This window comes from Chionomys nivalis, chromosome 1 (genome assembly GCF_950005125.1).
Source record: "Chionomys nivalis chromosome 1, mChiNiv1.1, whole genome shotgun sequence".
NCBI lineage: Eukaryota > Metazoa > Chordata > Mammalia > Rodentia > Cricetidae > Chionomys > Chionomys nivalis.
This window is the reverse complement of record NC_080086.1, coordinates 196,418,003-196,434,746: the sequence shown is the minus strand read 5'-3', so window position 1 is coordinate 196,434,746 and position 16,744 is coordinate 196,418,003. Positions and strand designations below refer to the sequence as shown.

Here is a 16,744-nt window from a genome sequence, read left to right as displayed (position 1 = left end):
CTCCAAGGAGCAAAACCTGTAACACTAGTGTACCCTTTGTCCTTATGCCGACTTTTATGGACCTGACCGCCATAAAACTCTTAGCCAACCGACTTCAGCAATGTTCCTTTTTTTTTTTTTTGCAGTGAAACACCCTTCTAAATATTAGGTATAACTTGAAATATTCACTAAGTTATATTCAAGAAGATCAAAGTTAGATTTCTCTTTCAATCACTTATAAAAAGTGCTCTAAGGGATGGGCTGGAACTCAGTGGGGGCACGGTTGTGACCCAAGCTGTACTAGACATAGGTGTGTGGACTTCCGACCCTTAAATTTACCATTTGACGATCCTGTCACTTGTTGTTTGGGGAGTGAGAGAAACAAGAAGCTCTCCCAAGCTGGGCTATGTTGCCAGCAGACATCAAGTGTCTGAACAGATTGCAGCAGTGAACTGATACCAGTCTCTCCTTACAGAAAGAATAAAAGCAGGATGACAAGCGAAGGCCTTAGCCCCACCTAGGAATAAGGCTTTAAAAAAACTTTAAAAAAAAATTATTTCAGACCAAACTGACTTTGCTTGAGATGAGTCTGGAATGGCTGTTTCTGCTGAACCTGCTGCTTCAAATTGTCCGTCCACCAACCTCCAAGCCAGTTCCCTCCACAGGGTTCAGCTCTCTTCCTCTAGTGTGGAATGGAATCCCTAAACCTGCACTTTCAGGGTCTGAGTCAGCTAGAAACATCTAGCTGTAAGGATGGTCCCCTCCCCCAAGTTCAGCACTTCTGAAGGACTTCAGTGTTTCGCCCAGCCAATGTAGCAGAAGACTTGGAAAAGGTACCTAACCTTTAGCAATCCGGTGTGGGTTTTCCTACCCCGGCAGCCTAGAAAGGCAAGCAGCAGTCCCCTTTCATAATGAGTCATTTTCAAGGAGAAGTTGAGGCGGTGGCACTGAGGATTGGTTCCCAAACTGCTCTTTTGCACCCGCTAGGAAGTTGGAAGCAGGTAGTCCTTGACCTAACTTGGACCAGAAAAAAAAAAAAAACAAAAAAACTGAAGACGTCTCCGTGGAGGTATCCACTCACCTAAAGGTCAGAAGCCTCTCCCCTATTAAGGCCAAGCTGGCCCCCAGCAAGGTCAGCACCACTAGCTTCCCCATGGTGTCTGGGTGCCTAGCAGCGACGAGCCTATTCCAGGAGCTGCTCCCGGAGGGGAGGAGCGGGGATGGAGGGGTGGGGATGGGAATGGGGGGGGGCGGACACGATGTGGCCCCGCCCACTGCTCTTTCCCTTGGGCCCCGCCTGCTCCTACTGGCAGGTTCACTAATCCCCTAGGGGTTGGTTAGAAGTTACTGGGTCTTTGCAGCCTCTTACTCCGAGGCTCAAGGCCACATTTGCGTGGCCGGGCTTCTAGCCACTTCCCTGCTTGAGTTTCAAGGAAACTTTTGTTCTTGGGATTCAAGGTCACCTTTGCAAGCGAGCTGCAAAGTCATCTTTGAACTCTGGTTCAAGGCCACTTTCAGACAGGGTCCAAGGCAACTACTCCTCGTGTTCAGAGTTCAAGGACACTTTTCTGCCTGGAATTCGGGACTCAGAAGACTGTCGTCGGAGGTCGCGAGTTGGTGACCTCTGGTTAAGCGCAGCCAAGCTCTTGGTGGCTCTCACGGAGTCCGTGCAGGGTGGCGTTTATTTCTTAAAGCCACAGAACTTAATTGCCTCAGCTCCACCTGTGCGTAAAGGTGGGGCTAGCTGCTTGGGAGTCCAGAGTTCATAGAGCTTGTGGGTTCTGGCAGGCAAGATGTAGGAGGAGAAACTGATCCTGAAATCCCCTAAAGGGGAGGAAATACTGAAAGCCCAGCCTCTTCTCCAGGAAACGGAGCTCTGGACTGTTTGTCTCCGGACCTTTGCCATCAGGATGGGGTACATGGTGAGAGTCTATCTGTCTGGATACCTGGAGGATGACCTGAATACAATAAAAAGGACCTAGTTTTGGTGGGAGATTCTTGCTATTCTTTCCTGTGGACTTCAGGTCTTTCCTCTCATATAAACAATATTGCTGGAGATTCTGAAGATGGAGGGACACTTGAGTTTAGGGAACATTGCACCTTCAAATGTCATCTATTTTTATGTTCTAACAGGAGGTAGCAGCAGTAGAATTCAGTTTTAAAAATAACATTTTTTAAGTGTGAAGATTTTATAGGACTAAAGATCTCAAGAAGAAGGTAGCCCTTGTCATATAGAATACCTTTGCATGATATTGGGTGATGGACAGATGGACAATGGCTCAGCAGTGGAAAGACCAATTACTGCTCCTGCAGAAGACCTGGGGTCAGGAAAAATGTTATGGCATTAGTTCTTCCTCAGGAGGTATCTTGGCACCAGGCATCTCATTGTGCCCAGTACACAGTGTGCTAATTGCTTGTGCCTTTCAAGAGTTCATTCTCAAGCTAACCAAAGAGCAAACAGACCCAGGTATTGGGCCTGCCCTGGAGGGAGGGCATAAGGATGTTTAGGGTATAAAGAAGCAGGTGAAAATGACTTGAAAGTAAGACCACCAATAGTCAATGTATCTGTCTCCATGACCCTTAATGGAACACATGACCATGCAGTCTTTAGCAGGTCTGGGTGTAGAGTGTAGGGCCCCAGGGTTAAAAGTTCTGAAGACTTGGCATTCACCTCCCAGAAAAGTAATTAGAGCAACCATTTTCATTATCCACTCATCAAAGTTGTCACCTACAAAAATATTACTAGGAGACTAATAAGCAGTTGTATAGTTTTCAATACTAGTGGTTAGGAGCATCAGCTTGAGCACTAAAGAGGCTAGGACAAGAAGACCAAATGTCCAAAACCAAGCTGGGGCTAGAATGTCTAGTGAGATACTGGGTCTGGTTTTCTTTTAAGTGAAGTTGAGGGATTTGAGGGGAGCAATGGCATTTCCCATGGATACCATCCTCTCGATACTTTGAATGTTTAAAATTTTATTTTGTTTTCTGTTGTATCCAGAGGCACAATTTCTTGAAATATCAAGTTCTAACACATGGGAAGCCCTACCTCTTCTGAGGAGTGGATGGGGGGGGGGTGGAGCAGGAGGAGGGAAGGGAGTAGGAATAGGGATAGCGGTGTAAAATGAAGAGAAGGATTGTATTAAAAAATCTTAATTAAAAAAAAGAATAGCAGGTCTGGGAGCATGGGTAGCTAATGGAGCATTTGCCTAGCGTTATGGGGCCCCGAGTTTGATCTCTAATACTACAAAACATAAGACTAAAAAGATCTGAAAAAATTATTATTAAAAGTCAGCAGTGGAATTTTTTTCTGTTTTATACAGGACTGGACAGAGTGGTGGTTCAGCAGTCAAGAGCACTAGCTGCTCTTGTAGAGGACCCAGGCCCAATCCCCAGCACCAAATGGCAGCTTGTAGCCTTCTGTATCTCCAGACCCACGGTGTCTGATGTTTTTAGTGGTCTCCCTGGACACTGCATGCGTGTGGTGCACAAATATACATGCATGAAAAACACTAATACATTTTAAAACAAAAGGAATTCTCATCTCTAGGAAAAGGCCAATATCTTTAAAGAAAACTAAAGACAAGAAAATTCAGTGTGAAATATAATATAATTCTCCTTACCTACCTAACAGGGCATATTTTATTCATCTATCCATCCATTCATTTATTTATTCATTCAGATAAGGTCTCACTGTACAGCCCCAGGTGGCCTGGAACTCCCAGAGATCCACCTGAGTCTGCCTTCAGAGTTCTGAGACAAAAGGAGTGCATAATCACATCCAGCTTCTTGTAACAAGAGAATGAAAATTAAACACATTGAAAGAAAACTTGTGAAAAGCAAGAGCAAAAAAGCTAAAAGAATATTAACGTGATCTCCCGGGCCTTTTCTTCTCACGTGCAGAGATTCTTTCTTGAAAATTGTGTCTGTGCAGTAGGATCAAAAACCCATTGCCATTGTTCTTGCGTTCTCAGTAGTCCTCATTGTCCATTATGTTCAGCAAGTCCGGTTTTATCCCATGCTTTTTCAGACCCAGGCCAGCTGGCCTTGCAGTTTGGATGCTCACCTTACTAGACCTGGATGGAGGTGGGTGGTCCTTGGACTTCCCACAGGGCAGGGAACCCGGATTACTTTTAGGGATGATGAGGGAGGGGGACTTGATGGGGGAGGGGGAGGGAAATGGGAGGTGGTGGCGGGGAGAAGACAGAAATCTTTAATAAATAAATAAAATTAAAAAAATTAAAAAAAAAAAAGAAAATTGTGTCTGAACAAGAAGCGCAAGGAGCTGCAGGAAGGCAGATGAGCTGGGTTGCTGCTGTGACTCCGCCACTGCTTCCCTGCACAGCAGTCACCAGTCAGTCTGCTCGCTTCAACACAGACTGGAACCGAGCAGTCAAGACCTAGGGAGAGGATGTCTTCAGAGCAGTTGCCGGGAGCGAGCCAACCATGCAAAAAACGAAGCGGATTCACATAGCTTATCTAAGTTTCCTTGCTCCTTACAGTAAGCACTCATGTTAGTTTCATAGAAGAGCTGAGGCTTCATCAAAAAGAGAGAAGAGTGTCAATGAAGGCTGAAGAGGCGGCTGGGTGGGTCAGGCGATCTGCAAGCCGGGCATAGCTGACTTACCTGGAACATCAGAGCTAGTTCAAACAGAAAGGTTTAAGTTCGTGAAGACACCTGTCTTAAGGCAATAAAATGGAGAACAATAGAAGAAGACATGTGATTGTCCTCCTCTCGTGTCTACACACACACAACACACACAAACATGGCGGGGGCGGAGGAGGAGACAAACAGAGAAAACCTGTGCCCCAAATGTATCCCCTAGTAGTGTCTAATCACCGCTGCAGTTCCCGTTGGATAATGATGACTTAATCACCACATCGTTTCCCTCAGAATATGATCATAAAAAGGTCATCATAAATTAATATACATTATAGTTACAGTTTGATAAAGTAATCCCTCATACCCACTGATACCCCAAATCAGGATTTATTAAAACTTCTCGTGTCCGCCTAAGATGGACAAGGCACGTGCTCATTAATGCACACCCACTTTTGTACAAATGAAACTTTGAATAAATTAAGTGGAAAGCAACTTTACTTGTTATCTATTGTACGCTGGTATTTCTTATTAGCGTGTCCTTTTAGATATATAGCCATTGTTAACATCTCCTAAAATTGCAAACATTTCTTTCTTGGGTTGTTCCCTTAGCTAAACAATATTTAATCTCGCCTTATTCATCAGTGAATACTGCCCCCCCCCCATAATAGAAGCAGCAAGAAGCATTCACTTCCTTGGCCTGAAATACACCCCCCAATTTATTCTTTTTTTTTTTTTTTTTTTGGTTTTTCGAGACAGGGTTTCTCTGTGGCTTTGGAGCCTGTCCTGGAACTAGCTCTTGTAGACCAGGCTGATCTCGAACTCACAGAGATCCGCCTACCTCTGCCTCCCGAGTGCTGGGATTAAAGGCGTGTGCCAGCATCGCCCGGCTCCCCAATTTATTCTTAACAAAATAAATAGAAAATAATAAATAACAGAAATATATAAATACAAATTACAGGCTAAATGAACCATAGACCAAGTTTAAGAATACTTCTGCAATTTTCATCCTAAAGCCATTAAATCATTTAACACAGTACAGAACTCCAATTGGTAAGAAAACTCACGACAGAACGCACTATATACACAAGGGACTGGGTAACTCTGAAGCACTGGTTCTATGGCAGTAGCTTCATCTAATTGCTAATGGCACAGGTCTGGCATTAGAAGCAGTTTGATATTCACCCTCAGGAGGTGTGTGACCTTGACCGGCTCTGAAAGGTTAACAATGATACAATATCGACATCTATTCCCTCTAGGCTGCAATTAGGATTAAGTGGAATAATGAGAGTAGTGCTTCCCAGTGGCTGGCCATCTGAGAACTAACAGCTTCCCAATGACTGGGCATCTGAGAACTAACTGCTTCCCAATGGCTGGGCATCTGAGAACTAACTGCTTCCCAATGGCTGGGCATCTGAGAACTAACAGCTTCCCAATGGCTGGGCATCTGAGAACTAACTGCTTCCCAGTGGCTGGGCATCTGAGAACTAACTGCTTCCCAGTGGCTGGGCATCTGAGAACTAACTGCCTCCCAGTGGCTGGGCATCTGAGAATTTGATAATGAGGAAGATGGGGAAGTGAAACAAAAGACTTTGTAAATGACAATGGTGATTTATGTGAAAGTCCTTTATAGTAAGGTTTTAATAAGTGTAAGTGACAACAGAAAGAAGCATATTAAAGTCTCTTTGGGACTCTTTTTGAAGCTAGAGGGGAAAAAATGTTCCTCCTGTGATTTTGGCACCCTTAGCCCTCATGTAGTATAGTGCTACCTACCCAAGCAGGCTTGGACAGCCGATCTCACCTCTCCTGGCTTCTGTCATAGTTCTGTTCACTGAATAGCTAAGATATAAGATGTCAACTCCAAGCCTTTATCTCCTCTTTGTATTGAAAGTAGGCTTCTATTTATGAAGAGAACCTACAGGAGATGCCTTAAGAATTGACAATCTGTGGACCGGGTTATTGGGTCTCTGTGAGTTTGGGTCCACCTTGGTCTGCACAACAATTTCCAGGGCAGCCAGAGCTATGGGATGAGATTCTGCTTCAAAGAAAGGGTGACTAAATAAAACTCTGAGCTACAGCATTCAGTTGGTTTATTTTATTTTTTCCATAGAAGAGCTCCATTACATCCAACTTCCATGAGAAATTAATATAGCCACTCTTGTCCAACCAAATCCCTTGAAAGTCTCTTCCTTCCTGTTCTCCTGAGAGTCTACTTCAGAAATTAAACAGAAACAAAACCTGGATTTTGGTTAGTCTTGACTGAAATTCTAACTTGTAAGCCAATAAACAGAGCTGTAAGTACATATCATCACAATGTTATCTATCAGTAGTCCTGAGCGTGCACAACGGTCCCAGCATGGGGACCGGGGCCACTGACTTTACAATACATCCTGTTCCAGTGGGCTCCTATGGGGTGGGAAGTGACGTCCCTCTGTGCAAAACACACTCACTTTATTCAAAAGCATCTTTGTTCTTGTATTGGCATTAAAAAAAATACAACAATATTTAAAAAAATAACAGTCATTTTCTTTTGATGCCAAAAGTGCATCAGAATTGTGGGCCTTTCCTTATTGAAAAAAAAATGAGCCATGTATGTGGTATAGTCCCAGGTTGGTACTGTTGGTTAAATTCCCTCAGAATTAGCAGTTCATTAAAAGATTGTTTTGCTACAGCTTATGGCACTTGCATGCCAAATTTACAATTTAGAGTTCACAGTACAGGGCTCTCTGGTATAAAGTGCCTACAAGAAGTTTTCTATCATATATGGTCGCTACGGAACTTCCCTGGAGGACAGATCCATTGTTGATATACACTGTAGACACAGATGGCTTCTCAGACAGAATGTTCTGGATGCGGAGAACCTACGTAGGAGATACGAAGTATTAATAAAGAACCCCACACAGCCATGCCACTCAAACACCAATAATCCCTTGTCTTCCCCAAAGACACATGATTAGGAAGGCATGCTGCTGCAAACAGCAGTGACCAATCTCCTTAATGCTTAAATTAATGTACTTTCTCCTGCCTCCAAAGAAAGGCCTTTTTAAAGCATCTAGTCATGCCATGCCAACACAGGATTTTGTGTCATTAGAGCGATTCAGCACTGATGGAAATAGGCGCCAACCACTGTGCTCGCTTTGACACTACTTCCACAAAGCTCACGTCATGTGGCGAGTTGACAATAAACCAGATATTTTTAAAACTGCCAGTATACCACATGAGCAGAACCCGTATCTTTACAAAAATGACTTTTGACTAGTTTCCACCATAATTTAATTCATCAAAAGATTACTTTTCTCAAAGCATTTGAACAATGTAACATTCTGCCAATTATTGGCTTAAAGCAATTACAAAACTACCTCCCAGGTTTATTGTATTATTGGTTTAAAAGAACTAACAAATCATCCTGGTGACAGTTTATTGCATTATTAGTTCAGAGGACTTGAATAATTAAGGTTGAAAAACTCAAAATATAAAAACCTCTGACGATGGAGGATGGTTTGGGTCATACACGAAGAGCTTCTGGCCATTAGGGTGACAGCCAACCCAGATGTCGCCCGACGAAGGATCAATAGATAAATTGTCCACCAGCGTGTCCAACTGCAGAACCTTAAAAAGAAATAATGTCAATATCTAATTGATGCAAGCAACCTGATTAAATAATTTAGAGATAACCTTTCCTGTTTCTATGGATGTGGGGGCATTAAACACGTTTCCCTGCTCCTGCCCTTCTAACATTGATATCACTTAAAATAAATTTAATGAACTGGCTTAAAGCCATTCTTCATCTTCTCTGAAAATACAAAACCTAGGGTGATAGTCCATCTCTCCAAAAAAAAAAAAAAAAAAAACAAAACGAACTTTTGTTTTAAAAGATACACAATTATCAGTTAGCTTAAGGACAACTATCAAAGCAAGACAGGAAATTCTTAATCAACCTAAAATATGTGTTTATTGAAAATAATAATGGTGGGAAAATCAATTTCTACCTTCATTTATTATTGAAAAACTGAATGCACATAAATCTTCATTTGAAAACTCAACTATTTCTTTCAACTGTGAAAAGTCTTATTGGGATTCATCAGATGTTGTCGATACCTCACGGGACAGTCCTAAACCTGATGCCAATATCACTCAACCCACTGCTGGCTGCAGTCACTGTCTGTCCTCGTGTCTTGTTGGAGGGAGGGGATATTGAAAACCATAGATGGCTCGTCTGTCCGTACCCATGCTGTGTTTCCGTGTGATGTTGTTACAGTTAGCCCAGTTAGAAGAGCACATGGAACAATCCATTAACGTCTACACAGAAAACTAAATACTTACCTTTATTTGAGTTAAATTCATATTAGGTTGTTTTTCCAAAACATGGATTTCATGAGCTAGTATGTCAGCAACGTAGACATACCTGTTTAGAAAAGACACTGGTTAACACTTCCTGCTAACAGAGATGTCTTAATGCAGCAGGAAAGAGAAAGTCCTGAAACCTGCTGAGGGTTTCATCGGGATGCGCAAGAGAAATGCTTGATAAAGGTCAACTTTTATTTTTCTTTTTAAAAGAAAAAAGTCTTTCAAAATCAGTTTAGTGGTGCTGTAGCAATCATGGGGTATTAAATTAGTTTTCAAGAGGTTTGTAAGAAAACATATTAATTGAATATATATTTCACAATATTTGCCACTGAAATAACAAAAAAAATGGTTGTATAAGAAAAAGCAAGTATCCATCAACAAGAAAATGGTTAAACCAGTTTAGAATTGTCTTTATGAGAGAATAATATAGTCAGTAGAATGAAATTAATTAGTTAGAAAATTTGTTTTGAAGGAGTTTGAAAACCTGAAAATTTTCCTTTTGTCTTCTATTTAAAACATCAAGTCATTCTTCTATAGTGTTATTTAATATGAAAACTATATTGCTATGTATAAATTATAAAGGATATGTTGGAACCTAAGGAATTTGTTTATCAAGACAATTTATTTAGGAGACTGAAGATACTACGGAAGGAGCTGTACTTTCTGTCAGGTGAAATATTGATCCCGTTGGCTGAATCGAATCCTTCTGCCACCAGTTTCACTTCTTCGGGGCTGTGGTAGACGACATTTGCCCAGTGTAGGTTCAGGTACGTCTCCAAATACTTCAAGAAGGGATCCGAGAAATAGTGGTCATTGGTGGCATAGAAGTGGGCTGGCCCAACCGCTATGATGTCATTCACACTGAAAGAGAAAAACAGCATGGGGGAGGAGGAAACCGAAAGCACAGATTAGAGGGCTGTCCTACAATTGGGGGAGGAGTTCCCTAAGAGAAGGAAAGTCATAATCACAGGGCGATGGTCCAGTAGGTGTGATTCCGAGCCACAGGCAATGCTCTGTGGTGATGACAAGGGAGCAATACCATACGGTTCACTGCAATGAGAAGACAAGCCCTTTGGCAGTAGTGGCAGGATGCTTTATAGAAGGAAAATATCTAGCCAGGTGCAAGGGCACACACGTAATCTCAGAACTTGAGAAGTAGAAGAAAAAGGAACTTGAGTTCAATCTCAGGATCACACACACTGAGACTCTATTTCAAAAAAAGGAGGAAGAGGAGGACGAGAAGAAGAAGAGGAAGAGGAAGAGAAGGGGAGGGGAGGGGAGGGGAGGGAGGGAGGGAGGAAGGGAGGGAGGGAGGAAGGGAGGGAGGGAGGAGGGAGGGAGGGAGGAAGGGAGGGAGGGAGTGTTCTTTTCCGGTAGGTCAGGCTGACTTGGAACTCACAGTGTAGCTGAGAAAAACCTTGGATTCCTAGTATTACAGGTGTGTGCCATTGTGCCTGGCTAAAAGCATGTTTTCTGACATGAACATTACAGTTTTAACAACTGCCTAAGAAGACAGAACTGCTCAGATGTGGAGCTGCACAGGCCCTGACTGTCATTAGGCTGTCAGTCACATCTATCCCCCCCTCATTTATTCCGCTGCTGGACTTTCCTGAGGCCCCTTGCTTAGTCATTAGTCAAACTAAGGTTGACTGTTCAATTTCTACCTGCCTCGCAAAGCTGCCAAGCCGGCAATGAACAGACATTCAATAAACACTTGCAGAGGGACAGATGATGAAATAGTCAGAGAACAGTGCTTCAAGAGGGAGATTGATATGCTAAAAACAATTACCGTTTCCAACCAGTTAGGCATGGGCGTCATTAAATTGAAATTCCAATTATCTTATGCAAAAATTTCTGAAAAAGTTGCTTTCTTCTCTGTCAAACAAAAAATATAGAGCTACAAGGAAGGTTTCTTTTCTTTTTTTTTTCTTTTCTGAAAAAAATTTAGACCCAGCCTGACTAGTAATTATACACCTGTTTATATGATGTGTGTTTGGGGAAGAATGGCTGGATGTTGCGTGTTTATAACCTAGAAAGGGAAGTAAAGATTAAGAAATATCTATCATGTTTAAATTTAAATCAGGAGTCTAATGCAAGCTGAGCAGGAGTCCACGGGTCCCCTTCCTTCCCACTCTCCATCAGTGTCATTTTGGGAGTGGTGATCTCCCTCCAACTTGGACACTCAATTCTGCAGGGGCATTAGCCCACAGCAACCACGAACCCTGAGTGTGCCTTGTAGAAAGCATGTGAGTCCCACTGAAAACAAGCTACTGCCCGAGGGAAGGACAGGATTTGAGATGAGGGCGACAGTCATGGAAAGTGGCAGGGTTTACCTTCTGTTCTCAGACTGGGCTGAAGAGAGACACCTGAAGTCTGGAGTTTCATCATTTCTCCAGGGAGTTCATTCGGAACACTAATCATTATAAAAGGTGGCATCAGCTATACTTTCCCTTATCTACATGGAAACATACACGCACACACACACACACGTGCATGACAGAGACAGAGAGATAGAGAAAGAGAGACTGAGACAGAGATATTGAGTGGCCTTTATCTAAAATCCTTGCGAGACTAGAAGTGTTTCTGATTTTTTCGATATTTGCAGACATAATGAGATCTCTCTTGTGGATGACACCCAAGTCTAAACATGAATTCATTTACATTTCACCTAGACCTTAATTTTACAATATCATATATATATATATGTTTCTTTTTTCATCTTTCTATTGATTTTATTGAGCTATACATTTTTCTCTGCTCCTTTCCTTCCTCTCCCCTCCCCTTCAACCCTCTATATTAGTTTCTTTCTTTGAGAATTGCATATATTTTTACAATTTATGTTGATTATATCAATGCTTACTATCTCCTTCTTGGACCTCAATCCCCACAATGTCTCTCTCCCAAAATATATGTTCTCTTATTTATTTTATTTTTTAAAATCCATTGAGTCCAATTAGTGCTGTCTGTATGCCAGGAGTGTGGGACCATCCACTGGAGCGTGGTCAGTCTATTAGGGGTCACACCCCTGAAGTAATAGTACTTTCCCTCCCCCAGGGACTAATTGCCAATAGATTCTCAGCAAGGGCTGAGGCCTCTTGAATCTATTACCTTCCAGGCTAGAATGCTAATTACCTGATACTGTGCGGATCTTGTACAGGGAACCACACAATGCTTTAATATATATATGAAAGAAAATGTCATGCTGTGGAATTTCTGCCTGTAGAATCATGGTTCAAAAAGAGTCAAACCACAGGGTATTCCAGACTTTGGATTTCAGTTTGGAAATACTTAACCTTCTTAATACACATCAACATTTATAAACTCCCGAACTACATATAAGATATCATATGTTAGACTCTATATTGTGTATTAGCTAATGTAGACGAGCCATTACAAAAGACAAATCACCCAAAATAATGAGAGTCTGGAAATGTCAGCAATAGGGGCTGAGAAGATAACAGGAAGCAGAGAGACTGCCATGCTTGCTTGAGGACACGAGCTCAATCCTCACAAGTCATGAAGAAAAGCCAGATGTTGTAGCACATGCTTATAGTTCCAGGGTGGGTGGAAACAGCATCCCTGGGGCTCCCTGGCCACCCAGTTTATCTTACTAGGTAAACCCCAGGCCAATGACAGACTGTCTCAAAAACTAGGCAGATAACTCCTATAAAATGACACCCAAGACTGTCCTCTGGTACACACACACACACACACACACACACACACACACACACACACACACACACACAGATGCCAGAGATAAACAGACAAATGAGGAGGACAAAAGGAAAGCACCTTGGAAGGAGCTCATGTTTAATTGTCTTCAGGTGCAACAGAGAATTTTCTTCTTCTTCAAATTTAAAAATTTCCACTGTATTCTTGAATTCTGGGTGGTTCACAACAAAGAGATAAACTGTGTCATCTAAAGGATGGGAGGAACAGAACTAGTTAGTTTAGAAGACATAGACACAGGACCCATGGGCAGGCAGTGACACTTGAATACCGTGGGCATGGGAAGGTTGAAGGCACAAGCTGTCCAATACCCTACTGGATCATTTTTCTTGCTGTCCTTCTGACATAGTCTGGCATGAGTTCTGATCACTTTAAGAAGGAAGGGGTCTCCACTCTATATACAGAATTCATGCATAATGTGTTCATAGGCTCAATTGGAAATACAGCTCTTTTTAATTCAGTGGCCACAGGTATATGAAAAGGTCAGGAAATCTAAACATTCTTTTGGTTGTTAACTGCTAGACATTTCAAAACGCAGCATGATGTACCGACAGCTTAGGAGGCTTGGGAAGAAGGGGCTGCTAGGGAGACACGGGCTTGTTTCATTAGAGCATTGTACCTTCGTGTGTGTGTGTGTGTGTGTGTGTGTGTGGTGTGTGTATGTGTGTGTTATGTGTGGTGTGTGTGTATGTGTATTGTGGTTTGTGTGCATATGTGGTGTGTATGTGTGTGTTATGTGTGTGGTATGAATGTGTATTGTGGTGTGTGTGCATATGTGGTGTGTATGTGTGTGTTATGTGTGGTGTGTGTATGTGTATTGTGGTGTGTGTGCATATGTGGTGTGTATGTGTGTGTTATGTGTGGTGTGTGTATGTGTATTGTGGTGTGTATGCATATGTGGTGTGTATGTGTGTGTTATGTGTGGTGTGTGTATGTGTATTGTGGTGTGTGTGCATATGTGGTGTGTATGTGTGTGTTATGTGTGTGGTGTGTATGTGTATTGTGGTGTGTGTGCATATGTGGTGTGTATGTGTCTGTTATATGTGTGGTGTGTATGTGTATTGTGGTGTGTGTGCTTCAAAGCTATTTTCCACAGCCTCCACGAAGCAGTGTGTGTTTCTTCACCCTGGTAGTTCATAGCTCTTACCATCATCTATGAAAGTGCTAATGCCATGCGGGTTAAACGAAGCCAAATCGAAGCCCCAGCTGATTCTTAATTCCAGTGCCCTGGGTTTTTCTTCCTTGAGATCCATCATCAGTATTCCTCCGGGCTTATCTGGTGCAAAACTGTGGAGCCCAGGAAACTTGAGGCCCTTTGTAAAGAGTGAGAGGAAGAATGAAACAAAAAGGCGTAGGCACCTTCCTAGATTAGGTATGTACCGCACATGGGTGGCGAGCAGCGCCCTCGCTAAATTAGGTATGTACCGCACATGGGTGGCGAGCAGCGCCCTCGCTAAATTAGGTATGTACCGCACATGGGTGGCGAGCAGCGCCCTCGCTAAATTAGGTATGTACCGCACATGGATGGCGAGCAGCGCCCTCAGCTAAATTAGGTATGTACTACACATGGATGGCGAGCAGCACCCTCAGCTAAAGCTGGTGGCGTAGAGCCACGAATACAAGAAAAAGGTGGGGTGGACGGTTAGGAGCACAAAGGAAACAGAACAAAAGGATTAATGATAATGGGAGCTGGAGAGATGAACAACAGGCAATGTTGTTGAGCTCGGACAGATACTTCAGATCAGTTCTCTCGAAGATCCACAAAACGGGTGATGGACTAAGCCATTCCAGGCAGAACTGAGGGTCAGGAGAGCAACTACAAACTGTGAAACCCCTCACAGCCCAGGCCTGCTCTCTGCAGGAGGTGGGAAGGTTTGAACAGAGCAGACCATAGGTCAGCAAAACAAAAGGTTACGAAAGGGTAACCTGTTGGCGTTACCTTTAAAGGACAACCCTTCATACGGAGATTGGTAGTTCACTCCGCTCTCCATGGCTACCCCATTGACATTTCAGGATCAGGAAAACAGCTCTTTTGCCTCTGCCTTTGCTTCCCTGACATCTGTGTTCCCTCTGCATCCTTACTGTGGCAGATTATGACAAACCTTCAGCCGAAATGCTTCCCACCTCAGTCTAGTTCCAAGAAAGGATCTTAGAATGGTTTGAAGGCCTTGTATGGCAAGCCTATCTCAACCTCCCGACCTCCCATGCCCATCTCTCATCTCATCCAGGCTTCCTGACCCTGGTTAACAAGCAAGCATGTTCTCACTCAGAGTTTACTCCCAGATCCACTGCCTGAGAATGCTTCTTTCCAAGATGCAGGGCCTCCACCCCTCAGTTTATTTATATCTGTCCCAGAGGTCACGTTTCTAGCGAGGCAGCCTCCAAGTACAGTATCGGCCTCCCCCTCCCCCTAGCTCACTTTCCTCCTGATCGTTCCCCCCACCCTAGTTTACTTTCCTCCATTCCCCCTCCTGGTGTCACTGGCATGCATACATATTAAGCTGATGTAAGTACTACATGATAGGTCGCATTGCATGGGGCCAGAGAGAAGTATATAGGAGGTGAGGCGATTACCACTGTCCACCACACAGCTTGTGCACCCAGTTCTCAGGACTTGTGTACTCTTCTCACCAGATGGGCAAGATTAGCACTCCCTGAATTCTGGGCAATGTCCTTAACAGGACAGAGTTCATCTCCATCCCCAAATGACAGCGTGATGCTTTATGCACCAGAACCATCACCCTCCACTGCCCCATCTCTTTGTCTCGTCTTGACCAGAATGGTAGAAACCTAAGCCAGGACTCTCCTATTTCCTGCTGGATCCCAGCATCTTGAGCATGGCAAATCAATCAATCCATAGTGTCTTCTTTGCCCTGTCTGGGACCATCATTTTTATACTGGTCTGTTAGGGCACTCTCTAGTTTGTTCTTTTGATTGCTCTTACATATTCTGGTACCAACGTCCCCCACCTAACACACCAATCCTTAATCACCACATGAGTACCTGTGTCTGGGTGGAGCACAGTTAATGACTTGATCTTTGGTAGAGTATGGGGAAAGACTTAGCATCTTATTTATTCATTTTGAGCCCAAATCTTCCACAATTACTGACAGTCTTGTTAGTTGACTCTCTGGGTAATTTTTTTTAAAAAAATATTTATTTATTATGTATACAATAGTCTGTCTGTGTGTATGCCTGCTGGCCAGAAGAGGGCACCAGACCCCATTACAGATGGTTGTGAACCACCATGTGGTTGCTGGGACTTGAACTCAGGACCTTTGGTAGAGCAGGCAATGCTCTTAACCTCTGAGCCATCTCTCCAGCCCCCCTCTCTGGGTAATTTAAAAAGAAAAAAAAACAGAGGCTCAAATTATCTGAAAATCATGACCATGTTTGGATTTTCGGTTCACTTCACATTTCTTTTTCTTGTTGTATTAGGTCATTAGGTGTTCCAGGTAACTGGTGATAGTTTGGGGGCACAACAATTTCCTACCCTCTTGAACATTAATGGGAACGTGGTTCACATTTTACTGTTAGGAGTGGTGCTTGCTAGGGACAATGGTAGTGCACATCGTTAATCCCAGGGCTTGGAAGGCAGAGGCAGGTGGATCTCTGTGAGTTTGAGGCTATCTTGGTCCACAGAGTGAGTTCCAAGACATCCCCCCTCACCTCAAAAAAGAATGATGCTTGCTGTTGATTTCTGGGGACTCCTCTTATTTTCAGTTCACTTGAAACTTTTAATTGATTGACTATTGAATTGTATTAACAGCTTTTACGAGCTTTCAGATATTATCTGGGTTATCTGGCTAACTATAAAATGCAGAGTCCTATTCTTAAAGGAAGCCTTACTGTGATAATAAACCATATGTAAATTCACTATTGTGCTCAGATTATAATGCAGTGTGGTTATAGTCTATGTAAATTAAAGGGCACAATAAAAACACAAAGACTTATGTTATGCACAAAAATGGACATCAGAAGAAATTCTAAATTTTTGACATCTGTCCATGATTGCCTAGTTTCACACTGGCTGGCCCAATAAGCAGAATAATCTATAGTTGTGTAGGACTTTATAACAACCCTATGTCG

The 16,744-nt window shown here is 42.9% G+C and overlaps 2 protein-coding genes across 2 annotated transcripts in view; both read right to left on the bottom strand.

Annotated features, from left to right (window-relative positions):
* The window catches only part of Pon3 (paraoxonase 3), a 36,345-nt gene extending 35,157 nt beyond the window's left edge, over window positions 1-1,188 (bottom strand). Inside the window, exon 1 of the mRNA XM_057780069.1 lies at window positions 1,061-1,188. Within this exon, the coding sequence (XP_057636052.1) occupies window positions 1,061-1,134 (74 nt within the window). The 5' untranslated portion in view covers window positions 1,135-1,188. The remainder of the gene's footprint in view (window positions 1-1,060) is intronic.
* A 5,444-nt stretch (window positions 1,189-6,632) lies between these two features.
* Window positions 6,633-16,744, bottom strand: part of Pon2 (paraoxonase 2) — a 32,227-nt gene continuing 22,115 nt past the window's right edge. Inside the window, exons 4-9 of the mRNA XM_057780081.1 lie at window positions 13,803-13,968; window positions 12,719-12,845; window positions 9,584-9,784; window positions 8,900-8,981; window positions 8,057-8,185; window positions 6,633-7,437 (exon numbers count right to left, since the gene is read on the bottom strand). Coding sequence (XP_057636064.1) covers window positions 7,279-7,437; window positions 8,057-8,185; window positions 8,900-8,981; window positions 9,584-9,784; window positions 12,719-12,845; window positions 13,803-13,968 — 864 coding nt within the window. The 3' untranslated portion in view covers window positions 6,633-7,278. The remainder of the gene's footprint in view (window positions 7,438-8,056; window positions 8,186-8,899; window positions 8,982-9,583; window positions 9,785-12,718; window positions 12,846-13,802; window positions 13,969-16,744) is intronic.